We start from the raw sequence: 25,831 nt of genomic DNA, 5'->3' as shown, positions 1-25,831 counted from the left end.
CTAGTTTGTTCATCTAGATTTAAAAAAAAAGAACTATCATATTCGTACAATTTCGGTCCGGTTTTGAAAAAAGAAAAAAATTAATTAATTTGATTTGGTTTGATTTGAATCGAATGGAATGGAATCTCCAACTTTTTATGTCTTTAAATATGATGGGGATGCATGAGCTAAAAATGAGACAAATTAAAACTTATAGAAAGAAAAAAAGAGATGGGGAGTTCATATGAGCATGCAAGAAAAGCTAAGGATGTTTCTCTTAATGAACTTAGAGATAGGGTTGCTGAATTTGCTGAAGTTAGAGGATGGGATCAATACCATAGCCCTAGAAATCTCCTTCTAGCACTTGTAAGTAATCTAGACTTTTCGCATATATTTCGTATATTTTTATCATAATCCTAGAAATCTCGTAGAAAACAGCATATTACCGACAAACTTTATCTACCGTTTTAGCGAGCAAATAGTTCGAATACATAGTTGATTTTTTTTTTTTGGCAATTGATTTTAACTAAATATTTGTGTAGGTAGGAGAGGTGGGGGAGCTATCGGAGATATTCCAATGGAAAGGAGAGGTTGAAAAAGGGCTACCAAATTGGAGTTGTGGTGATAAGGAGCATTTAGAGGAAGAATTGTCTGATGTTTTGCTCTATCTGGTTCGTCTAGCTCATGTGTGTGGACTTGATCTTGGCCAAGCTGCATTGTCGAAGATTGTTAAAAATGGTAGGAAATATCCTGTTGCTCCTGCTAATTATTCAACTTGATCCCATCACCTACTGTACTACTACAAATATGTATGTATTGATGTTTTGCAGCCTCTTTCTCTAGGCATTATCTCTAGTTCGATCGCGTTTCCATGTTTTTCTCTTTCAAATAAAAAAAGTTTTAGGATCTGTTTAGTTCCGTCGTTGTTGTTATTGTTATTATGAGGTATTGGAACTTGTTATATGATATCTAATATATAGCTTTATTTTAAAATATTTTATTTCAATAATAGATGAGCTTAGCTACATACATTTGATATATGTTGTGTTTTTTTTAACTCTAAATTAAAACAAAATTTACCTAGAGTGGCAATTGTTCATAGTCTATATAATTATTTTTCAAAATCCTCTTTGCAAACCTAAAGTGGATCTATATAATTTTACATTAAAATCAAAATCCATACTCTTTATCAAATGTATTATCCATATATTTTTTTTTGTCATAGGCTATATCCATATATTTTTTATTATGATATGAAAGAAAAATGGATAATGTGTCATCCATATTAAAGGAAACAACCTAAGCAAGAAATAATTTTATTTATGGAATCTCTTGGTGGTAGTACTACTAGTAGTAAAAGAGTCCAATAATTTTTAAATTTAATTGCTTTAAAAATTACAAATTTTACCATGTTTTACAATTTTAATACGAATTTTTAATTTTAGCAATATCGGACACCAATTTCTAAATCTTTACAATTTGAAACATCGACCAATGTTTTTGTCAAAAATTACTGATGAGAATGCCAGAACAGTATTAATTTCGGTATCTAAATCATCATTGTTTTACATAAAATTGCTCGTTTCAAATTGCAAAAAATAATAGTTCATGTATTAAATTGTAAAAATTAAAAGTTCGTGTCAAAAAAGTACATAAAAGCTCATGATTCTTAAAGTAGTTAAACCTAACTTTTAAGACATTTATGTAAGAGATTAGATAAAAATTGCTAATTTTTACAGCATGTGAAAGTGAATCAATATTATCACCAATTAGGGACGTTCCAATAATAAAAGGGAAAAAAATCCCCTTATTACGGTAATTATAAGTTGATCATTCATTTGCCTTATCTCTACGACATGATTAGGGTTTGTTGTTAATAAGTACTACTACCTCCGTTCTTTTTTAGTTGTCCATTTAGCCAATATTATACATACTAAGATAGTGCTTCTTTTGTCTTAATTTATAAAGAAAAATACTAATATAGATCTATTAGTTAATAAATGCCTTTTAAATTAAAACATAGGGTCATTTATTAGGGATGGGTAAACTTGGAAGATAAGTAGCTAATATCACATGGAATTACTAAATGGACAACTATTTGTAGACAAATAAAAATGGCTAAATGGACAACTAAAAAAGAACAGAGGGAGTAATTACTAATTAGTTATCACTAGAAACATATCTTATCAGTATTCAGTAGTTACTAATTAATATCACTATTTTGAACAAGTTTTTGACTGAAATTACCTGTAAAATATGGTAAAGTAAAGCTCCTAAATTTATGTTATTGACTCCCACTTTTTGAATTTGTATTGGAGAAAAGAACCATTACCCTCAATAAAATTATGTAAAAAGAAATTATTATATAAACTTAGTCTATCACATTAAATTTCTACATTAAGTAAATCATACTCATGAACATATTTTTTAGAAACGGTTGTAAAATTATGTTTTAGGAACCGTTATTTTTAACACGTCGACATAAGATTTGGAGTATAATACCAAAGTATAAATATAAAAAAACAAACCCTAAATACACTGAAATATGATTTTCAATTTATAGTTTTGGTGTGTATTTTGTAAATATTTTTTTTGGTTAAGTATGTTTTTAAACATCCCAAAAGAATTAAAGTAAAAGGAGTTTTTCGGTAAATCGCTGCCTCAATTACGAACTCAAATTTAGAAAGGCAGTCCAGTCTGATGATAGCTTGCAAGAAAATCATAGCTGGGGGTAATAAAGTAATTAACACCAACAATGGTATTATTAGTAATTTAATTATGAAAATGATGTCTAACAGTATTGTGATTATTATAAACCGGGATCATATTTATATAGACTTCAATGGTGATTGGTCACAGAAGGTTCGAAAGATGCTTTTGGAATTTTCATTGAATAATTTTTTATTTTTTTTAACTGTAGATAGATTTATTGTAGAAAAGATCAAAGTGCAAGAGTGAAAGTCATATAACAACAAATAAGTATATGATTTTTTAAAAACTCTAATTCAACAACTAAATAAAAAATAATAAAAATAGATTTAATGCCTTAAAAAAATCCCGACGTTTCATCCCCTTCTCAATCCTACCCTGACGTTGAAAAATTGTCAATTTTACCCCAGTTTGCATTTTTTTCATTTCAATTGTACCTTAAAGCATAAAATTGACCTTTATTTATTTGACAAAAGTTCAATAATGTTTTTCAAAAATGGTCAATTTAATATAAAAAGTTAATCTCATATAAAAAGAGTCAATTTAGAGAATTTTTGTCAAATAAAAAAAAATCAATTTTATGCTTTATGGTACAATTGAAATGGAAAAATATAAAATAGGATAAAATTGACAAATTTACAACGTCAGGGTAGGATTAAAAAAGGGATGAAAGGTCAGGGTTTTTTAAGACATTAAGCCTAAAAAATACAAGTACAAGATAATAATCGAAAAATAAAAAACTAAGCCAAATTCCCGCTAAGACGCCATTATGGCGCACAACGATAACCAAGGTCTTGTTGGTACGGGGGTCTTAACTTGAATCTCGATCGATTATGCCGATAAACCGCTTGAATTCTTTAAAACTTCAAACTTTTAACACATGTCCTTCAAGTTGAATCAAAAAGTTAAAAAATTATCAACTAATATAAAATAATAAAATATAATATTGAAAAAAAACTTTAATATTTAAAACTTCATAAATCACAAATCATCATCTAAACAAGAAATTTTGACATGCAAGCCAAAAAGGCTTGAAAAGATCTTGTTTAGATGATAGATCTTTAACATGCAAAAGAAACAATCTTGAAAAAATAAGATTTTTCAAAAAGCTTTCAAAATAGAACCAATAAAAACACAAGAAGCTCCATCTATGGAGTAATTATTAAAAATAAAAGTTAATTAAAACTAAAAATAACATATAAAGATGGTGGAGGAGGAGGTTTTTGGCCAAAACCCACCTCCTCAAAGCTATAAAAGTTGGGCTGTAGTTTAGAGAGAAGGAAGAGGTTTTTTTTAAAGAGAAAATCTCTATTACTTGAACCGTCCATTGAATAATATTTTACTTTCTTGCATTCATAACTACCGAATATATTAAGTACATAATCATATATTTTTATTTTATATTTAGCAAAAACTAAAACATAGTAATTTAAAGTTTTTTTTTGACAATAGTAATTTTAGAGATGAAAATTAGAATTCACAAACGAATATAGTTGTAGATAAAAAAAGCCTTTATTATAAGAAATATTAAATAAAATAAACAGAAAAAAAACTATTTTCTTAATTACTTTTATAATAGCTAATATGTTAATTGTGCCATCACTTATTTGAATTAATATATTAAATTGATCTACAATTTAATTTAACAAGTTTGATCTACAATTTTCGTAAATGCTCTATAATAACTAAAAAATTCTCGTAAATGCTCTATAATAACTAAAACATTGATTTTTTTTTTCAAAAATGAAGGTTGTTTTTTCAATTTGTCACCATTGAAGAGTTAGAATTACTTCTATTTTAATGGTGAAATTGATAAGATAAATTAAGATATAATAATTTTAAAAAAAGTAGAGTTTAAGAGCAGTTTTAATGGACTATTTAAAATTGACAAACTCTTTAATTTAAAGAGTTTGTCAATAAATTAGAGATCCAATGAACTCTCTAAAATTTGAATTTAGAGTAGAGAATGAAAATGGTTTCACTCTCTACTTCATTTACAAAAAGATAAAAATTCAAATTTTAAAATAAATTAGTTTTTTTTTTCATTTTAAATATATTATTTTGAATTTAAAAACTGAATAAATAAATTAATATTATTATATTTTTTATTTTTAATATTATTTATAAAAATAAAAATAAAATAAAAAGTTGATATTAGAGAGTCTTTTTATTGGAGTAAATTTAAAAATATTACTCTTTCTATTTAAGATGTTTTTTTATTTTAATAAATATGCTTTTTAAATTAAATAGCCACGATCAATAAATATCATTTCCATTGATCAATTTATGTTTATTTAAGAAAAAATATCTATAATTTTAGAGTTGGAGTTGCAATTGACTAATAAAATATTGGGTTAATTCCATTAAAAATCACGACCTTTACACGAAATTTATTTTAATCACGAACTTTAAAAGTTGCCATATAAAACCATGACTTTTCATTATTTTTTTCAAATCTATCATTTTAGTGTATATCTTTTACTAAGTTCTTTATTAAACCGTTCAATGAATATTCAAATTACAGATCGACATCAATTATTATTATCTTTCGGATGAAGTATGTAGGATTAATAATTTGTCATTAGAAAAAATACACGGAATTTTACTTTGATGATAGATTTGAAACAAAATGAAAGGCCGTGTCTTTAAATGCCAACTTTTAAAAGTTGTGATTAAAATGAAATTTCGTGTAAAGGTCGTGATTTCTTATGAAATTAATTTTAAAATATTTATTATTTTCAATTGAAAAGTCGCTTAAGATGCTCTTTATTTTAATAAATATGCTCTTTAAATAAAGAGTACCATTGGAGATGCTCTAATAGCCACGATCAATAAATATCATTTCCATTTAATTTATGTTTATTTAGAAAAAAATATATAATTTTTGAGTTGGAGTTGCATTTGCCTGGTTAATTCCATAAAAAAAATCACGACCTTTATACGAAATTTCATTTTAATCACGAATTTTAAAAGTTGCAATATAAAATCATGACCATTCATTTTTTTTAAATCTATTATTTTAGTGTATTTTTTTATTAAATTCTTTATTAAACCGTTCATTAAATATCCAAATTATAAATCGACACAAAATATTATTATCTTTCGGATGAAGTATGTAGGATTAATAATTTTGCATCTGAAAAAATACAAAGAATTTTACTTTAATGATAGATTTGAAACAAAATGAAAGGTCGTGCCTTTAAATGCCAACTTTTAAAGGTTGTGATTAAAATAAAATTTCGTGTAAATATCGTGATTTTTTATGAAATTAATTCTAAATTTTTTATTATTATCTATTTGAAAGGTCGCTTAATTTTTTTTTGTTATGCTAGTGTTTTATAATCAAAGTTAATTCGGATCTAACCCATTAAAATGAAATCAAAGTAGTTGGTCAAATCTGGTTAAGCTGTAATTAGATTGACATTCTAGTGCTAATAAGACAGAACGCAAAATGCTAATTTTGGGATATTGCAAACTACAATGAGACAGCACTAACAAGAACCTTTGTTTGGTTAAAATGAGCCTTGTGATTAAAAATACAAAATAAATTGTTCTATCATGCTTCTAAGGGTGCACATTCGGCCGGTTCGGTCAAAACCGAAATGACACTCTCTTAACCGAATTAACTGTTCGACCGAATAATATTAACCGTATCGACCAAATTAGATTTTTTTATCAGAAATCGAACCGATAGAAAAAAATTTCAAAACCGAACTGACCAAATAGATTGGTATATTTGAACTTCTAAACTATATTGATTTTTTTTTTTATCATATATCTATTACTTTTGCCATTTTAACCTCTTAATAATTTAGTTTCTTCGCTTTTAACTCATTAACTACGCTATTTCATTATTCATCAAAAAAAACTATTTCATTTTTTAACTATTTTTTTATGGGCTAATGTATAATTTAACTTTATTGAGAAGTTGAATCGATATAAATAATAATTTAGAATTATGCTTAGATCAAATATAGTTAAAACTAAAAGAGATTCTAAGGTAAAGTAATAAAATTTAGAGGTTAAATTGGTACTATATTTTAAACTCTTAAAAAATATCTTATCTGTTGTCAAAGAAAAAGCTAAGCTTTCTATTTCAAATAGTTTTAAGATTTCTTTATTTGTCCAAAAGATAATATTAAAAATAAGTAACAAAAATGAGATGGATTTATTATAGAAAAGAGAATCTACAGTCAGTCTCTTCAAAAACATACCCACAAAATTCTAAACAAAAAATTAGAGTTTACAAGAAAATGAAAATATTGACAACTTTCTAATTTATGTCTCTTTTCATCTAAGTTTCGTTTGTTTCTGTGTCTGATTTTATTTTTTTCATTTATTTATTTATTAATTTTACTCTCTCTCTCTCTCTCTAAATCTTCCTTGAGAGAATGGCCCAGCAGATCCAAAATCCTCCATTTCATCTTTTCATACTCAAATTTAACTTTCATTTTCTTGGTTTTTCCAAAATGCCCACTTTTTTTTATTATTTCTGATCATCCCATACCAACTTTTATGTTTTTATTTGCTCTCAGCTCCTTCAATCACTGATTCTCTTCTGGGTTGATTGGTTCATCTTTTTGGATACTTGGGTAGGTGAGTTTTTTGTTAAAGATTCTTCCTTTTTTGAATTTTCTGATGATTTTGATGCTTAAAGATTGCTTCTTTAATGTGTTTTTTGATTGTTAAGTATGATTTAGTTAATTATGAAATTTAAGATTTTTTTGGGTGATTAACATTTATGTCTGGATTTTACTTTTCTTGTTATGGGTTTTTCAGTTGAATTTATTTTTGAGATTTTTTTATGTTTTTTAATTTATTTTATTTTGAAAAGGCTAGAGAGAAGTAATGTTGATTAAGGGTGGCTTTGGTCAATGTTGAGAATGTGGATTAGATTATTTGATTAGCTCCTAAATATTTGGGATTTACATGTTGATTTGCGGGTGGCATCTGATTCTTATTGCATTAAACGATTTCACAGTTCATCCTTTAATGTAGAGATTGATACGGTCTCTTGATGACATGGCATTAATTTAGCTCAATTTTGTAATCTTGTTTTATGGAAGTCTAAATACTGTATCCAAGTTGATATTCAAATTGCTATTTTTTCTCTTCAATAATAAATTTATGTTCATTTCTAAAATTATAGATTTGAGTATGGACTAGTTTGAACCTGTCATTTTGCTCACAAGTGCTGTTTGAATGCTGAAGTATGTGTATTGAGAGGATGATGCTTGATGGATAGATTATCTTAGCGATTTTTTCGTTTTGTTTCGATTCAGTTTAAAGATGTTTATGTTCGGATTTTGGCTGGTGAATGAACTCGGTTTTGGTTGCAGGTTGGTTTTCTACGAAGTAAGGGTACAAAAAGATGATTGGTTGTATCGTATCTTGAGATAATTTAAAGTCTTTCTCCTAGTTTCATGGGAATGCTAGAAATGCAGACAGACATGCAGTACCGCTATTTCCCGGGATATCGGCCAACAAGGGAGCTCAATTTGAATGCCAGTAATCGTGTCTGGCCCTCGAACAATGTTGATAAAATATCAAATAATAGACACTATTATAATGGAAGCTTGGCGCCACCATATTCGGAGCAATATCTGCCAGGAAGCTCGGCGCTACCATATCCGGAACAATATTTGCCAGTCAAGGAAAAAGTGAAGAAGATAATGCTACAGCATGAAGCTGTATTCAGAGATCAGGTATATGACTCGAGCTTTCTGTAAGAAGAGAAAATTCATGCTTTGTTTTATATTGCCAAAGTAATTACATTTATGTGCAATGAAATTGAAGTCTATTATGCTATGCTCATCAAACATAATCATAAATATTTTGATTGCATTGAGTATAAACTTTCCTTGTAAAAGTTCCATGTAGTCTTATAACAAAATATATACAATTGCTATCAAGCATTTCTAAATGCTATGAGAAACTACAGATTGTTTTTCTTTAAAATTGAAAAGGTTTGAAATTTTGTTGCAGAAAGTCGAGGAACATTTTTTGTTGTTGTTATTACGACTTTTGGCAATTTCAATGTCTAAGAAGTATTTATTTTTCAATGATAATATCGGATCTGATTGACTGTTTGATTAAAGCAATCAGATACTGTTTGTTAAATTGTGTATTGTCTGTCTAGATCCATGAACTCCACCGCGTCTACAACAGGCAGAGAGAATTAATGGATGAGATGAAAAAGATCAAGTCTTCTGGAATTCATCTACAACCAGAATCCTCACAGTCAAATCATATCTTCCCGGGAACCTCATTTGAGCGTTTCCAACAGATGTGCAAAGCTTCTACTTTACCCTGGCTGAATCCTGCTCGTGATCAATCATTTATTTCCCATGCTGAAAACAACCAATCACATTTGCGTTTTATTGAAGGAAAACTCATACAGGCAGGTTGCAATACTGTTAAAACTGAACATTGTGTAGAAGCATCGGAGTTGGAGTCAAAGTTCAAGAAAGTTGGCCAAAAGATATTGGACCTGGAACTGCCTGCGTACGAGTACATTGATTGTGAACAAGAGGAATCTTTAGCTTCGGAAACAGTTCCTGCTGAGAGGCCAAGTTTTCCTGCGAAAAGCATCATTGAGGACAAGCGAAAGAACGGCACAGAATTATCTCATGGGATTGATGATTGTACTGTAATTGTGCAAAATGGTAGTGTGACACAACCTTCATTGTCTACTAGAACCATCTGCTTAGCTGATTTAAATGAGCCCGTCGCTCTTGAGGAAGAAATGGATCCAGAATCCATTAATTTTCCGAGCCCCGTCTGGAACCAGAGACTGATCCCCTGCCGTAATCTTCCTGGGGAAGACCTTCAAATTCAACCAAAGGAGACTATGACGAGAGAGGATCCTGAAGCTTTGTCAAATGTTCTGCACTTGGAGAAGAATGACAATAGATGGGAGTGCTTATCTGATAATGATGAAGCTGGTAAGAATTCAATAGTGAATCAGATGAAAAAATAGAATGTCAATTTCATTTATGTCGGTACAGGCTTTCGTAGTATTCTGGTCAATTTTCAATGTGAAGTTTATTTCTTTTACTGACTTGCATTAGTGATATCTTCCCTTTCAGAGCAAAGTAGCAGCAACTTGAATGCTGTCCCTCAAAGGACATGTACAGAAACATTATATTCCTCGTCTGAAGATGATCAGACCGAGCAAGGTCATGAAAGTTCAACATCTCATCTAAAATTGGGGAGAAAAAGAAAGCTTCTTGGTTTAGAGAGCAATCCGGGAGAGGTTGCTGCTTCTAGCAAACATGCTTCAAATGAACTTATTCCTCTAGCTGATTCCGCGAAAAGTGATTCATCCTTGGTTTTATCTCGGAGAAAGCATACACATGATTTTGTGAGGCTCCCTATAGCAGTACAAGCACTACCATGTTTTAATAGTCCAGTACGATTACGCAAAAGCTCAAAGTTCAGAAGTCATCAGATTATTGAAGGCGAGTCTTGCCTTGACATGAATGTTGAACCCAAAGAAGAATCCCAAAGCCTTAGTGCTCGAAGCAGCTTTTGCAATGATGGTGATGAGTTTTCCTCTGAAGACAATGGTATTAAAGATTGCATCAAAGATTCTGTGGATCTGAACTCGACAAGGGATCTAGACCTAAATTGTGCATCTCCGAGTTGCTCTTCAGTTGCGGCTGCTTGCAGTTCTTGGTCTACAGAATCAAATGTAAAACTTCGAGTGGATTGTAATTATGTGCCTGGCTCGGGAGAGAAACTCGTCGAAAATGAGTTGGTTGTAGGCAATAGAATTAAGCAGAAGTCTTCAGGCTTTCAGTTTCATGCTGACATCATTTCATGCATGAACAGGAGCAAGTCTTCACCGCCGCGCTCTCTATCATCCGAAATAGAATTACACGCACCTGCAAGTCCTGAAAATGAGGAGCTATCTCCACCTAGAGGAGATTCAGATGAAAACCAACTCGAAACACTTTGTACACTGTCCGAGCAAGGAAATGATCATGTAATAAAAGAGAGTGGTGATCTCCTTGAGGATCTAATCAGAGTTGCAGCAGAGGCTATCGTTTCCATTTCGTCATCTGAGGATCAGAATATTACAGGAAATGCAATTTTAAAACCTTCTGAAGTTGCAGAAAGTGTCTCTCTCGATTGGTTTGCCAGGCTAGCTTCTTCTGTAGTAGACGATCCCAAAAGTGATTTTGGTTTATCTTTCAGTTGTAAGAATCCGGATCGCAACAATGATCATCCCTCTGATGGGATTGACTACTTTGAGGTCATGACATTGAAGTTGAAAGAGATCACAGAGGAAGAATACTGTTGCGAAACTGATGTTCAAGAGGCGGAAGCCGTATGTGCAACTTCACCCTCAAGTCAGCCAAGAAAGGGCCGATCAAGAAGGGGGAGGCAACCGAGAAAAGATTTTCAAAACGAAATTCTCCCGAGTCTTACTTCGTTGTCAAGATATGAGGTGGCTGAGGATCTTCAGGTAATTGGAGGGCTTATTGAGGCTGTTCATCGGACCACAGGTCGAAATGGGAGGACGAGAGGCAGGAGGAGGAGTTCTATACCTTCCTCCAAGGCGGAAAGCTCCGATTACACAGAATTTTTGCAGCAGAGCCGACACGGTGAATGCAGAATCCAGGAGTGGAGCTTATTAAGTTGGGGAAAGACAACAAGGCGACGCAGGGGGCAGAGACAACCTGTAAGTAATCCGCGGCTTATTCTTGGGCAAGTATAGTCGAAAATTGCCGGATTCTTTTGTTTTTTGAGGTGAGTTGGTAATGAGTGAACCATGAGATTGGCTTGTACATGGAGTACGTTATATATAATTAACATCTTAATTATAAGCATCTAGTAGGGAAATACCAAAGGAGTATGCCAACTAAGCCTTTTTTCATTTGAGTTTTGAGGAATGAAAATGCTTGTACATGTCAATGCTGTGAACTTTTGTCTAAATAGATGAATATGATCGTGTGGAGGTTCAAACTCAACCGTCTCACATTCCGGCATTCCGCACATTTTTAACATGATATCGAAGATATCGAAAGGGTACGACATTAACATATTTGCAATGAAGGTATACGCGCTATCCTACATTTTGGCAGTTTCATTTTTTTTTTAAAATGTTTCTAAAATTCTTAACTCTATACTCATTATGCATTTTGGTCGTTTTTTGTTTCCGCCTTTGTCTTTTGACCTTTTTTATTTCAGCATTTTCAATTAAGTGTTTGACTAACTTGAAAGTTCATACTTGAATAAATTCAAACTGATCTGTTTGTTTTTATTTTCTTGCTTCATAGTTTGAAAGTTCAAACTGATATTAATCCTTTATCTCTCCCTAGTTCATTATTTTGTCAGAAGATTCTTACCTAGACTTGGTTCATGTAAATTTGATAAACACAACCATTCAAATGCTTAAAAATGTGAAGTGAGAGAAAAATATATTAAATTTTCAAAGATAAAAAAAATGAAAAATAGAATAGAAATAGAAATTAGGTTAAATTTGACATTTTTAAAAGGTTCGAGTGATTAAGTCTTTATTTTTTCTCCATTTTTTATCAGTTGGTACTCAGCCTAATCTAATGCAGGATGGAGATTTCTTAATTTAATGGCTTCTAACAAAAGTAAACCTTTGTCTTGGTCTTCTTCTTATTAGTGTTTTAAATTAAAGTCTTATTCTGCAACTTGCACTTCAGTAATTTGCATTAGCTGTTGAGATCATGACTACTAAACAATTTAGCCCACTAGTCTCAGGTACTGATCAAAATCTTTATTTTTTTACATTTTGGTGATCAAACTTTTATTTGTTTGATATTGTTTATTAGAGTTTAAACTTCAAATGAGGCTTTTCCGGCCAAAATACATAGGTGGTGGCTGTATTTTTTCATGTGATAATCAGATTTTGCAATTTTTCCTTAAAAACTTGTCATGTATGTATATTTTTATTTTATATTGAAATTTTTTAGGTTAAATTATGTAAACATGGGAAGTTTTAAGATATAAAAAAATAAAATTCGGCTGACGCGTATGTATTTTTTTCCGGATAAAACAACTTAGTCCACTAGTCTACTGTGCAACTTTCTTATCCTCGAGAATTGGTAAAAATGGCAGAAATAGATGTTTAATTTACATGTTTTATTTTTTTATTTTTTCTGTCTATTTCCTGGAATAGTCAAAGAGAGTGGCCACCTTTTTCTTATTCTTAAGAGCTATATGATGAAATAAAAAACTAAAATGATGATGATATTAAAAAGATGTAAGTTAAAATTTATGCACCATTTATTCTTCACTAATCTTTTGTTATCATAGAGAGAAATAAATGGCAGAAATTGCTGTTACTGGGACTCTACTTCTGGCTGAAACTCTGTTAACCTTTCTCAACCAAAAAGGTGGCCATGAAAATGTGCATGTTCAAGTTAAAAAGCTTGCAACATGGCTGGGGTTGATGGAATCATATATAAGAGATGAACAAGAAAACGAAACTCGAGAAGTTGCCCAAGATCTCGTGAAGCAAGCTCGAGATGTGGCATATGATATCGAAGATATTCTCGACGAGTACATGCTTCTCGTGTCACATGAATTCCATAGCCATGAGATTACAGCTTATGCATCAAAGATAATTCATTATCCAGGAGACACCATAGCTCTCAGGAACCTGTCTGCCAGTATCAAAATTGTTGAGAGCAAAATCGATCAGCTTTCGCAAGGACAGACATATCAACGTGCCTGTAATAGTACTCCTGCTGCGGCCGCAGAAGCAGGTTCCAGCTCTGGCTTGAGTCAGGAAGGTTTTGCAAATCTTGTAGGAGATGAAATTGTGGGTTATGAGAAGCAAAGAAGACTACTTCTTGATCTCGTAACAGGGCAAGATACGAGGCGTGTTATAATTCCAGTGGTTGGTCCCGGCGGCTCTGGTAAATCTATGCTTGTAAAAAATATGTATGGCAGTGAAAAAGTTCAACAGCTGTTTGATTGTCTTGCTTGGGTTCATGTAGCTCAACCCTTTAGGCTTGATGATGTGTTGCAGAAAATTCTGCAGCAGTTGTGTCAAAGAATTAGCCTCAATGAGCTGAATCACAGAAAGTATCTAGTAGTTCTTGATGACATATGGAGGCAAGATGATTTGGAAAAGATTATCTACGCTTTACCTTACGGTATCGATGGGTGCAGGATAATTTTTACTAGCCAGATTACGGCTTCTTGTGGTCGGTCATCCAATCACGTCGTTGAATTGAATGGATTGCCAACAACGGATGCTTTCAACCTTTTCTGTAAGAAGGCTTTTGTAACTGGGAAATGTCCTGACGAGCTTATAGAATTGTCTCAGAATATTGTGGCAAGATGTGAAGGCCCGCCCCTTGCAATTGCAGCTCTGGGTAGTTTATTGTCAAGGAAGAATCAAACTCAAATCGAGTGGATGAAATTACACGAAAGCCTTTCATCCGAAATTATATCTAACTCTCAACTCGTGGTTATAAGCAAATCCTTAATGCGGAGCTTCAGACATCTTTCGAGCACTATCAAGAGTTGTTTCTTGTACTTCAGTATTTTTCCTGAGGATTACTCCGTCAAGCGAGGAAGGCTAATTCGCGCATGGGTTGCAGAAGGATTTGTCAAGAAAACACCAAGCAGGACAGCAGAAGAGGTTGCAGAGGATTGCTTGAATGAGCTTGTCGAAAGGAATCTGATTTCTATCAGCCTATGGGAGATTGATGGACGGGTCAGAAGCTGTAGAATTCTGAATCTTGTTCGCGGGTTTATCATTTCAAAGGCTGAGGAGTACAACTTTGCCAAATTCTTATGCCAATCAGATCCAGTTCGTCCTGGCGAAAAAATCCGACGCCTGTCTGTTCATCAGGATGCTAGCGCCACCTTTGCATTGAGCAGAAATTTGCTTCATGTCCGAACTTCATTTCTGTTTAAGCATAGAGACATCACTCTCTCCAAAATAAAACAGATTCTTGATAAATTCAGATTGTTAAGAGTTCTAGACTTGGAAAATGCACCTTTGGAAGAATTTCCTGATGAAATCGTTACTCTCAGACTATTAAGATACTTAAGCCTGAGGAATACAAATATTAGGCAAATCCCGAAGTCCATAAAGAAGCTTGTATTTCTGGAAACCTTAGATCTAAAGCAAACTCTTGTAACCATTTTACCGTTAGAGATCCTTAAACTTCGAAACCTGCATAATCTTTTAGCATATCGTTATAATGTAAAGAATTACGTCACCTATGAAAGCGTGCAAGGAGTGGAGTTCCCTCAAGGAATTGGAAAACTATGTGCTCTGCAGAAGCTGTCGTTGGTGAAAATCAATCCACATTTTGAAACTATTCAAAGCTTGGGAAATCTGATCCAATTAAGGAAGCTTGGTCTTACGGGTCTAAGGCGAGAAGATGGAAAGCAATTGTGTGCATCGATTCTGAAAATGGAGAAACTGTCAACTCTGGATTTGAGATCAAGAACGGAAGAGGAGTATCTTGATGTCGACTATATGCAGTATCCACCTTCCTGTCTGCAGCGACTCTATCTCAAAGGTCGCTTACAGAAATTGCCGGGATGGATTCCCAGGCTTCATAGTGTTGTCAGAATAGGCTTGAATTGGTCAAAATTGAATGCGAATGAAAATCCTGTCAACGCCCTCCAAGCTTTGTCGTGTCTGGCAGAGCTTCGTCTGGTTGACTGCTATAATGGCGACAAGTTCGAATTCAAAGCGAATATGTTTGGGAAACTAAAGGTTTTACATATTGAGCAGTTTGATGAGCTAAACATGATTGTAGTAGAAAAAAAAGCAATGCCTATGCTTGAAAAGCTGACAATTGGCAGGTGCAACAAACTGAAGATGCTTCCATTAGGAATCTCCAATCTTTCTCACCTTCAAGAGCTGCTTCTGTATGGTATGCATACCGAGTTCATCGCCAAACTTCAAAAGCACGCCGAAGATCGTCGGATGGTTAACCATGTCAAAATCATCCATTCTTTCACTCTTCAAACTAACCATGAATATTGGACACTCCAAAACCTATCTTGAGCTCAAAGAACTTTACTATCAACACGCTGGAATCAGAAATCGCGAAACAATATATAGTTTTTAGCTTTTTTTATTAAGATTCAAAATTGTAGTATTTGTTTATGTTCCGCCACATTTGTAACACAATAACATTTTTGCCAAATTAAGATTTTTAAGCCAAAAAGAACAACTTGTATAAATTGGCACCTTAAATCATTTCAGTCCCAAAATGAGAGCAAAACAATGATGTTTTTTCATTTTTTTTCTCAACTTTTTACAACGAATGATGAATATAAAACTATAGTATATAATAAATAGAAATATAAAGAGTGGTCCAAAACAAGAAAAACAAGGTTACATAGAGAAAGGTTGGACAGGAAGTTGAGTAAAATGAGGACTTTGAAGAGCCTGTTGAAGGAGATGATGGTCGTCCCAGGAATCACGATATGTCTCCAAGTTTTCATCAGCATTTACCAATGCTGATAAGCATAGCTCTTTTCTCCATTCTTCTAACCGCGGAAACCCTACTTGATCTGCATATCTATCGCAATACTGCAACCGAAAATATACGAATTTCAGCGTATTTTGCAGTTTTAATACAAATATCGATACTAAGTAATTTTCTGATAAAAAATGATCGATGTATTGTCAACGCTAGAATATGTACATAACCATGTCGCTATTTTGAAGTATATACATTATTAAATAATTGAAAACTATAAATAAGTACATTACTATATATTTTAATATCATTGACTCTGTCCATGAATATAATGTGGTAGACATGGTCTATTTAGGTATTATTTTTAGTTTTCCGTGTTGTATGCTTAATCATTTATGAAAAGAAATTTTTACGTAAACTTGTTTACGTATTGTTTAATTGATTCTGCGCACGGATGTGAATTGAAATATAAATACTCTATAAAGTAAGGAGAAAAAATACCTCAAAATCAGCAATATCATGAGTATTGTGGTGTGGAAGAGAAGCAACATCTCTGGAATGATAAAACTCTTTAATAGAGAGCATCATTTCATCCCATGATGGCAATCTTCTTTTCCCTGACAGAAGTTGAGCTACCCATTTTGCTTGGGATTCAAAGAAAGGGAACCCAATTATCTGCATTTCCAAACAATCCGTCATAAAAATTATTAACGGTGTCAAGTTAGACCGTAAAAAACGATCGAGAGATTTACTTTTAATAAAAATAAAAGTATAGGGATCCAATTAAAAAAATTAACATAGAAAAAGGACGTGTACCTTTCTTGGTATGCCTACAAAAGAGAGAGATGGAGCTAATGTTGGAGGGAAAGTATGCTCATACAATGGTCCCACCCTACCTTCTTCCACCACAACTATTCCTTTGGTGTCAAGAAATGGAAATGTGTATCTATACCTAATTTAATTATACATATCTATATCAATCTTAATATTTATAAATAAATAAACTGCCTATTCATTAATATTATTGAAATAAATGTATCAATTGACCTCTCAATTTGGCATACAAGATAAAAAAAATATCATTTTCAATGAAAATAAACAAAAACACCCTTAACTCATTTAAACCGCGCTAAATAAACAACAACAAAGGGGTTTAAATGAGCTCCAAAACACAATCTGTGTCCGTTTTCGTTGAAAATAACATTATTTATCTTATGTATTAAATTGAGGGGCGAATTGATCCTTTGTCCAATTTTGTCAGTTTTTAATTTTTTTTACCCTGTGCAGTATAAGATAGTGTCGGCAATGATATGAGATCCATCAGCAAATATAACCTTGCCATCTTCCTCCAGAGATTCAATCTGTAAAAAAATTAACGAAGTTGGTCAAAAGTTATAATTTATAACACAATTAATTAATTTGGATAAATTGATTTACCTGGGGACGAAGATGTAAGTTTTGATGTTTAGAGATAACTTTGGATAGACCTAAAGTGACATCAAGAGATTTAGAACTTAGATGAACTTCATTTGCAATTTCCACTAGCTCCATTGATATATCTTGTCCGCTTAGTGAGTTTCCCACCACCACAATTACCTATAAATTAAATCATCATTTTACACACACTTTATCATATTCAATATTCCAAAAAAAAATATTACTATAATGTTTGATATCTCTCTATACGAAGAATTTACCTATATAGCTCGAAAACAGAAACGGAAAATTTCAAAATAAAACATTATAATATTACAAAAATAATTAGAAATACACAATTTTACAAAATGAAAATAATCAAAATAAAAGACTCGAGAAGTTTATGTGCCACATATCGCGTCTTAATAAATGTAACTATCAGAAAATTTTATAGCAGTAGTTTCCGTCACAAAATTTGATGAAAAAAATTTCTATCACAAAAATTTGCGACATAAATTTCCGCAATAAATTGACAATTGGAGTAATACCTCATTGCGGAATGGCTCGGGAACCCTGTAAATATGACTATGCATTTGTTTCCTCTTCCATGTCTCCATCCCTTGAAAAAAAAAACACATAAACAGAAAGAAAAACAAGATCATTAATTACTTTCATTGATCTCTTTAAAAAGAAAATCTTTTTTCTTTTCTTTTTCCTGATGTTGACTTGACATGAACCTGAACTGAAATTCCAAGAAAGTCACTTTCTTGTTTGTTTTTCCTTTTCAAGTAATTAGCACACATTTGATATATTTAAAAAAAAATTAAGACACTTATATGATAATAACAATAAAAATTTAATATGTTTATTTTCCATATATGTCATTTTTAAAATTCAGAATCACACCTTTAATGGAAGGAAGCTTAGGATGAGAATAATGGCCAGTAGCAACAACTACTGCATCAAACACTTCTTCAACAACAATCTTTTCATTATTATTTTTACTCTTAACAATCCATTTAAAATCTTCTTTAAACTCACTATAATCCAACATGGAAACATGTTCAACCCTAGTATTAAACCTTATCATTTCTCTTAACTCAAAATAATCACAAAAATCTTTAAGGTATAACCATAATTCTCTATGACCAGGAAATCTTCTCATATCTCTACCTTTCTTCACCAAAAATGGAAAATCAGTGAAACCCATAATCTCCCTTGGTGAAACTAACCTAAGTGATGCATAAATACTACTATGCACCTCTAAAAACTTTTTCTTCCCTAGTGGATCCTCATTCTCTATATTTGACTCATATAGCCATTGCCCCCCAACATCATGTTTTTGTTCCAATACCACCACACTATGACCTTCTTTCCTCAACTCTCTGGCCGCCACGAGCCCCGACGGTCCGGCTCCGATCACGCATACATTTTTCGATACGGTGATCGAGTCGGAAACCATTGGCGGTGATGATCGATTGATCGATTACTAGCTAGAGAATGAATTGATGTTTTGTGGAGGGGATTTGTGTGTCTTAAGGATAGGTTGTTACCAAATATATTAAATTAAATAAATGGGGGGTTTGTGTATGGACGTTATGTTAGTAAGGTAGGGTATTTATATAGTTGGAACTCGGAACATTAAAATATTGTGGCTCCAAAAAAGTTACTATAAAAAAATATGTAAAGGAAAACAGAGATAGTAATGTTACAAGAAAGAAACGTTAGCTAACTAGGAGGCAAACGTGACAAATGAAATGATGGTTTTGGCTTTCTCCTACTCTTGGTGTTTGAAAACCTTAGTTTTTGAAAATCAAATTGGACCAGCCGGTTGAACCGGTTAAACCAAGAACCAGTTGTCTAGTTAGACTAAATTGAACCCATTGACCCGGATTAAATTGATTGTTGACCTAACGGTTGAAGTGGCGTTTCGATCGGAAAGACCACAAACCATGTCTAAGATTTAATTGTTATATATAATTTACTCAATTGGTTGATCCGGAAGTTAAACCAATTAAACCAAAAACTGATAGCGTTATTCGTTCGACTATCAATAAATAACTAGTTTCGAACCATAATTTATTGAACTGTGTTTGAATATTCTGTTACACCATATAATAGGAGTGGTCACGGTTTGTGAATCGGCGGTTCTGATTTGGAATTGTCAATTCATGGTTTCCCTTAACATGAAACTGGCCGGCTTATGTTCACGGTTCCGATTTCACTCCGGCTGGTTCTAAAAATAAAAATTATTAAAATAAAACTTTGAAACAAATATTCAATAATTTTTAAATTTTTTGCATATCTATATATATGTAATTATATATTATTATAAAAGAATATAATTTATGGTTGAGATTTAAAAGGAATAATAAATTTTAATAATTAACATTGTATATATGGTAGGATATAATTATATACTAATATGAAAATTTTAGTAATAATCTTGTATATATGGTCGAATGTAATTGTACACTACAAAAGAAAAAATAAATTTATGACTAGTATGTGAAAAATTAGATTTTATAATTAAATTAATAAATATATAATCTTATATCTATATATGGTAGAATATATTAAATATAAAAAAATATTTATTTATGATATGATATGTTAAAAATAGATATGATATGATAATATTAATAATTCATTGTTCATAAAGTAGGTTATCTTAACATTTTTTTTAATTTCTATTTGAATCGGAACTAGTAGTTTCGATTCTAAGAAATACCAAACCTGTCCAAATTCGACATTTTTACAATTCTTGACCGATTTAGCCCATTTTAAAATTTATCCGGCTTTGAGCAGAATGATTCCACTCTGGTTTACGGTTCGAACTCTTCCGTGGCCACCTTTACCAAATATTCTGAGATGAAACTGTATATTGGCGCTTAATTGAATTATATATCAAATTTTATGTTTTTTTTAATTTATATTTTTATTTTAGATGAAACAAATAAATAACTGTATAAAAATTAATTTAACTATCAAATTATTATTCTGTAGTGTAATGTGTATGAAGACAGTCTCTATTCAACAACATAAAAGAAGGTTTGGCTTGTAGAAAGAGAGAAAATATCTAGCTCATAATAAAAATGAAAATGTAAAAGAGTAGGAACTTCTTAATATATGACTTTATCCATTTCGATGGCTCCATCTAGGGGTGAGCATAAACCGAACCAAACCGAGAAACCGGACCAGACCAAACCGAAATTGACTTTGGTGCTCGGTTGTTTGGTGATTCGGGACTGGTTTGGTTTGAAAATAAGGGAAGTATGGAGTTTGGTTTATGATTTGGTTTGAGGGTTTGTATAACCGAACCGACCGAAAAACCGATTAAACCGAGAAGCCAAAACTACGTCGTTTTAATTTCTCCCTAATCTGCCCTAAAACGACACCGCCTACCCCTGCATATATAAACCACCTTATAATTTTTCCTAACCCTAAAATCATTTACCCTCTCTTTTCAGATTCACTCGCAGCCTCTCTCTCTCGAACTTTCCTCTGAAAACCCTAACCCTAAATCATATTTTCTCTCTGATTCTCTCAGTTTCTCACTGATTCTCTCAGTTTCTCACCCTGATACAGTCTTCGTTTAGCCATAATTTGTGTATTCATCAACTGTTCTGTGCTTTTAATCGAAGAAAATGAAAAGTTTGAACCTTCGATTCGATCCTAAACGAGATTAAACTAATCTCTGAAAGTCTCAGTATCTCACTGAGTTTGTTAAAGATTATGTGAGTATATGATCGATTATCCTCTGTCATAGAGGTTTAGTTTCAATATTTATGTTTTAGGTTTTGATTTCTGCCCTATTTGATTATTTTTTTTCCTTTTCATGTGCAAAACGTGGGATTCATGCAATTATCAGGTAATACATCTCTATTTTTCAGTTTGTTCTTGTTCTTATATGGTTGTTTGTTCTGATTTTGTGATTATCTCTGTAACTGATATGATTTATTTCTTTCCTCCATGTTCTGAACTGGGGATTTCTGGAAACTCCTTCGGATTTGGCTTTGATTTTATAAGAACAGGTAATTATATTTTAGGGTTTTTATTTGTGAACTAGTTACTAGTTACTTATTTCTTTGTCTTGATTTAATCTAATGAATTTTGTCTTTTGCTTTGTCTTCATGGCATGTCTGGCTGTCTGCAAAAAATGAAAAGATTCACTCACTAAGTGAATGAGTGAATCTTTTGTGGTGGAAGCCCTTCACTGTTGGATTCGTGGCCCCAAATCTGAGACTCAGTGACTTGAATCACTTGATCTAATACCTAATTTGCTTACCTATTGCTTGGATTGCATCTGCTGCTGGGTATGTGCATTCCTTCTAATGTATTTAATTAGTAGTTATAATTGTATGGTGGATTGGTTTAATGGTTTGTATTCTATGATTTTCTGTGTGTTTGTTCGTTTGTACTTTGTATGATCTTAGCCTGTCATGTTTAAAACATACAAAATGAAAGTGGTTTGGAAGCTATTAAGTGATGCCTCATGCCTCTGTATTGGTTCAATGTTATATTTTGGTCAATTGTTGTCTTCTGTGCCTAAATAAAAGTGATTTTTCAAGAATGAAATGTTTAAAACTTAAAATGAAAAAGTGGTTTGTTATTTATCTAAGTGAATAAGTGGTTGCTTGATGCCTCTGTATTGATTGAATGTGGTTCTTTGCTCACACAGATGTCAAACCTTGACCAACAGCAAGTTGCTCTTGTTGATGTTGAGGGGGTTGATGGCTCATCTCCTGAGTTACCCCCTTCAACTCAGCAGGAGCAACCTGTTGCTGCTGCTAAGGGCTCATCTGAGCCTTCTCAGCAGCAACAAGAAGATGCTAATCCTGCTGCTACTGGAGGTAAACCAGTTGATAAAAAACGTAAGCAAATTCCTGTTAGATCTAAAGTTTGGGAGCATTTTGAGCGCATAGTTGATGAATATGGCAAATTACTTATGGCTAAATGCTTGTATTGTGCAAAAATATATAATTCTGACACTAAAGTGAATGGGACTTCCACACTTAGAGCCCACATTCTTGCATGTCTTAAGAACCCTCATAGTAAAGATACCAGACAGACCTTGTTAACTCTACAACCTGTTTCTGCTAGTCATGATGAAACTGAGGGGAAGGGAAATTTGGGGGTTTGGAAATTTAATCAAGATGACATTAGGAAAGCATTGTCTTATATGCTCATTGTAGATGAGTTGCCTTTTAAGCATGTAGAAGGTATGGGGTTTAAGAGATTTATGAGTGTTGCATGCCCAAGGTTTCACATTCCTTCTAGATGGACTGTTAATAGGGACTGCTACCAAATGTTTCTTGATGAAAGGTTGAAGTTGAAAAATATTTTGAAAAATGGGAGTCAAAGAGTTAGTATCACAACAGACACATGGACTAGTATTCAACGTGTTAATTATATGTGTGTTACCTGCCATTGGATAGATAATGATTGGATTCTTCATAAAAGAATCATTAATCTTGTACATGTTTGTGGGCATAAAGGGGACTACATAAGTAAAACACTTGAAAATTGCTTGCTTGGTTGGGGTCTTAAGAATGTTTTCACAGTAACTATGGATAATGCTGGTAATAATAACACTGCTATTGCTGCATTTAAGAAAAAAATGATTTCTTGGGGCACTGATGTTTGTAAATGTGAATATTTGCATATGAGGTGTATAGCACATGTGATCAATTTGGTTGTGTCTGATGGTCTGAAAGAAATGCATGATTCTGTTAAAAAAGTTAGAGATTGTATACGTTACATTAGGAACAGTCCATCTAGACTTAAGAAATTTAAAGACCTTGCTGCTGCTGATGATAAACTTGGCACCAAAAAGTCCTTGTGTCTTGATGTTGCAACTAGGTGGAACTCCACTTATCTTATGCTTGACACTGCTTGCTTGTTTCAATCTGTTTTTGAGAGTTATGAAGAATCTGATGAGAGTTTTAGGTCTGATATGGCTGAATGCATTCCTACTTTTGTTGATTGGGAAAATGTGAAGAAGTTTGCTACTTGCTTGTCATATTTCTATGTCACAACTTTGAGAATATCTGGGTCTTTGTATGTCACATCTAACATGCATTTTCAAGAGATTGTTGACCTTTCTATCATGTTAGATGAAATGCTTAATAGTGAGGACCATCAGATTATTCTAATGAGCAGAAAAATGAGGGAGAAATTTAACAAATATTGGGGTGATCCCCAGAAGATGAATAATCTGATTTTTTTTGCACATGTTTTTGATCCTACCAGTAAAATGAAACATTTGTTGTTTGCTTTGAAAGCTCTATTTGGTCCTGAGCAAGGTCTTAAGTTATTTGACACTGTGAATGATAAGCTGACAATCCTGTTTGCTGAGTATGAAAAGGCTTATGTACATGGTGGTTCATCTGCTTATGTTAGTCTTAGTCAGTCTTCAGAGGCTGTTTCTGCTCAAACACCAATCCTGCCACCACCTGCAAAAAGACATATGTCCCTTATGAAGGCCAAATTTGATGAGTAGAACAAGGGTAGTGATTCTGGTAGTAGGAAATCTGAGCTGGAATTGTACCTGAGTGAGGCTACGGTTGAGAATGATGATGATTTCAATATTTTGAAGTGGTGGAAGCTAAACTCAGGGAGATTTCCAATCCTTTCGAGGATGGCTCGAGATATTCTTGCTGTCCCTATCTCTACTGTTGCATCTGAATCAGCATTTAGTACTTCTGGAAGAGTACTAGACTGCTTTAGGAGTTCTTTAACTCCAAGATTGGTGGAAGCATTGGTGTGCACTCAGGATTGGCTTAGAGCAGAAGCTTGCCCTTTGGTGATTGAAGAGTGCCTCGAAGAATTGGAACCCTTTGAGCAAGGTTATGTCCTTAAACTAACTTTTATTTATTATTTGATTTGTAATTTCTTTTATATTTAGAACTATCTAATAGTTTATGTTCTTGTGTTGTTGGTTCCTAATGCAGGGTTGCCCAACTAAGAAGTTGGACTCTTGCTCATTTTTGCTTTTGTGGCAACTTGGTGTGGAAGCCAATTTTGCTGTTGTTGCCTAATGCTGCCTGTTGCCTAAAGCCTGATGCTGCTTGTTGCCTTGGTTGTCCCTGTCCCTATACAGAAAAGTGGTGGAAGCACTTAACAAGGTTTTGAAAATTGCTTTACTGTTTTGCTTTACTGTCTATTTTAAACTTGTCTATTTGAAAGAGTTTCTCTCAAATTGCTTCATAAGCTTTCTGTTTTGGTTATAACTTATAACCTATGAATCTTCTATTACTTTTAAATTGCTTCAAAGCTTTCTGTTTTGGTTATAACTTATAACCTATGAATCTTCTATTACTTTCAAATTGCTTAAAAGCTTTCTGTTTTGGTTATAAGTTATAACCTATGATTCTTTTATTGCTTTCAGATTTCTTCTTAAACTTTCTATTTTGGTTATAACTTATAACCTATGAATCTTTTATTGCTTTGAAATTGCTTTACTGTTTGGTTTTGGGCTATGATGAAGCTTCCACCACTTCAAAAATCTGATAGTATATAAGGGCTTGACATATTTGCATGATGAGGCTTTAATTTAGCCACCATGTGGATTACATCGCCTTATAAAGATGTGAAAACCTTATTCTGAGCCCCTGTTTTTAAAAAAATATTTCATTTTTCTCTGATTTTAAAGTGTAAATACTTCTTTTTCAGTATAAAATATACTCTTTTCAAGTTTTTCAATTAGTTTTAATTGCCTCAATTCAGGAAATGTTCTTGTTCTGAATTCTGTGATTCTTCATTCCTGAGCTCCTGTTCTGCTTGGGTGCTGGAAATGGCTATTTTTGAATGCTATAGGCCGGCAGTGTGCATAATATACTGCATAGTTCAGTTATATTTTTTGATAACTTTCACATATAATTTAATTTTTGGATGAATGTAATCTATATAGTTCATTAGTTTTTGCTACTTAAGTTATTTTTGGATGAATGTAATATTTAGCTGTTCATTATTATTTTTGCTACTTCAGTAGTTAATTGGATGAATGTAATATTTAGCTGCTTAGTTTTTACCTTTTGCTAATTCAGTTAAGAGTAGACTTATGAATTTGTGAATTGTGATGTTATTTTTCATTATTCAATTTTGAACTATTGTTAATTATGTTTCATTATTCAATGTAAATGAATTTTTTTGAAATGAATGAATTTTTCCTTGTATTTTTTAAGGCTTTATTGAATGTGGCCCAAAAAATAAATGGGCTTTTTAAATGGCCCAAACCGTTTTAAATAACCGATACCGAACCGACCGAAATTTTCGGTTAAAAAATATTT

At 32.5% G+C, this 25,831-nt stretch overlaps 5 protein-coding genes across 6 annotated transcripts; 4 read left to right on the top strand and 1 right to left on the bottom strand.

The window, feature by feature from the left end:
* Window positions 1–170: 170 nt before the first annotated feature.
* LOC126674062 (uncharacterized) lies at window positions 171–897 on the top strand. The gene is made up of 2 exons (XM_050368433.2): window positions 171–345; window positions 522–897. Exons 1-2 carry the CDS (start codon window positions 211–213, stop codon window positions 756–758), a joined length of 372 nt encoding a protein of 123 aa, XP_050224390.1. The 5' UTR covers window positions 171–210; the 3' UTR covers window positions 759–897.
* Window positions 898–6,875: 5,978 nt separating this feature from the next.
* LOC126671344 (uncharacterized) lies at window positions 6,876–11,663 on the top strand. Of its 2 annotated transcripts, none has more exons than XM_050365113.2 (4): window positions 6,876–7,280; window positions 8,028–8,393; window positions 8,828–9,632; window positions 9,777–11,663. In XM_050365113.2, the coding sequence occupies exons 2-4, from the start codon at window positions 8,112–8,114 to the stop codon at window positions 11,408–11,410; spliced, it is 2,721 nt and encodes a 906-aa protein (XP_050221070.1). In that variant the 5' UTR covers window positions 6,876–7,280; window positions 8,028–8,111; the 3' UTR covers window positions 11,411–11,663. The 2 variants fall into 2 exon arrangements, with proteins under 2 accessions (XP_050221070.1, XP_050221069.1); XM_050365112.2 differs by having other exon boundaries at window positions 6,876–7,284.
* A 116-nt stretch (window positions 11,664–11,779) lies between these two features.
* LOC126671345 (disease resistance protein RPM1-like) lies at window positions 11,780–15,865 on the top strand. The gene has a single exon (XM_050365114.2). The coding sequence runs from the start codon at window positions 12,992–12,994 to the stop codon at window positions 15,701–15,703; it is 2,712 nt and encodes a 903-aa protein (XP_050221071.1). The 5' UTR covers window positions 11,780–12,991; the 3' UTR covers window positions 15,704–15,865.
* Window positions 15,866–15,882: 17 nt separating this feature from the next.
* On the bottom strand, window positions 15,883–19,141 carry LOC126671346 (flavin-containing monooxygenase FMO GS-OX-like 9). The gene is made up of 7 exons (XM_050365115.2): window positions 18,447–19,141; window positions 18,089–18,159; window positions 17,562–17,720; window positions 17,403–17,485; window positions 16,941–17,076; window positions 16,626–16,799; window positions 15,883–16,234 (listed from the first exon to the last, which is right to left on the bottom strand). Exons 1-7 carry the CDS (start codon window positions 19,000–19,002, stop codon window positions 16,037–16,039), a joined length of 1,377 nt encoding a protein of 458 aa, XP_050221072.1. The 5' UTR covers window positions 19,003–19,141; the 3' UTR covers window positions 15,883–16,036.
* Window positions 19,142–20,669: 1,528 nt separating this feature from the next.
* Window positions 20,670–25,499, top strand: LOC130015288 (zinc finger BED domain-containing protein RICESLEEPER 2-like). The gene is made up of 6 exons (XM_056105085.1): window positions 20,670–20,762; window positions 21,011–21,127; window positions 21,412–21,574; window positions 22,163–24,388; window positions 24,494–24,667; window positions 25,269–25,499. Exons 1-4 carry the CDS (start codon window positions 20,670–20,672, stop codon window positions 24,040–24,042), a joined length of 2,253 nt encoding a protein of 750 aa, XP_055961060.1. The 3' UTR covers window positions 24,043–24,388; window positions 24,494–24,667; window positions 25,269–25,499.
* Window positions 25,500–25,831: the final 332 nt, after the last annotated feature.

The sequence above is a fragment of the Mercurialis annua genome, linkage group LG3 (genome assembly GCF_937616625.2).
Source record: "Mercurialis annua linkage group LG3, ddMerAnnu1.2, whole genome shotgun sequence".
Classification (NCBI taxonomy): domain Eukaryota; kingdom Viridiplantae; phylum Streptophyta; class Magnoliopsida; order Malpighiales; family Euphorbiaceae; genus Mercurialis; species Mercurialis annua.
Note: the sequence above shows the minus strand (reverse complement) of the source record. Positions and strands in the feature narration are given on the sequence as shown.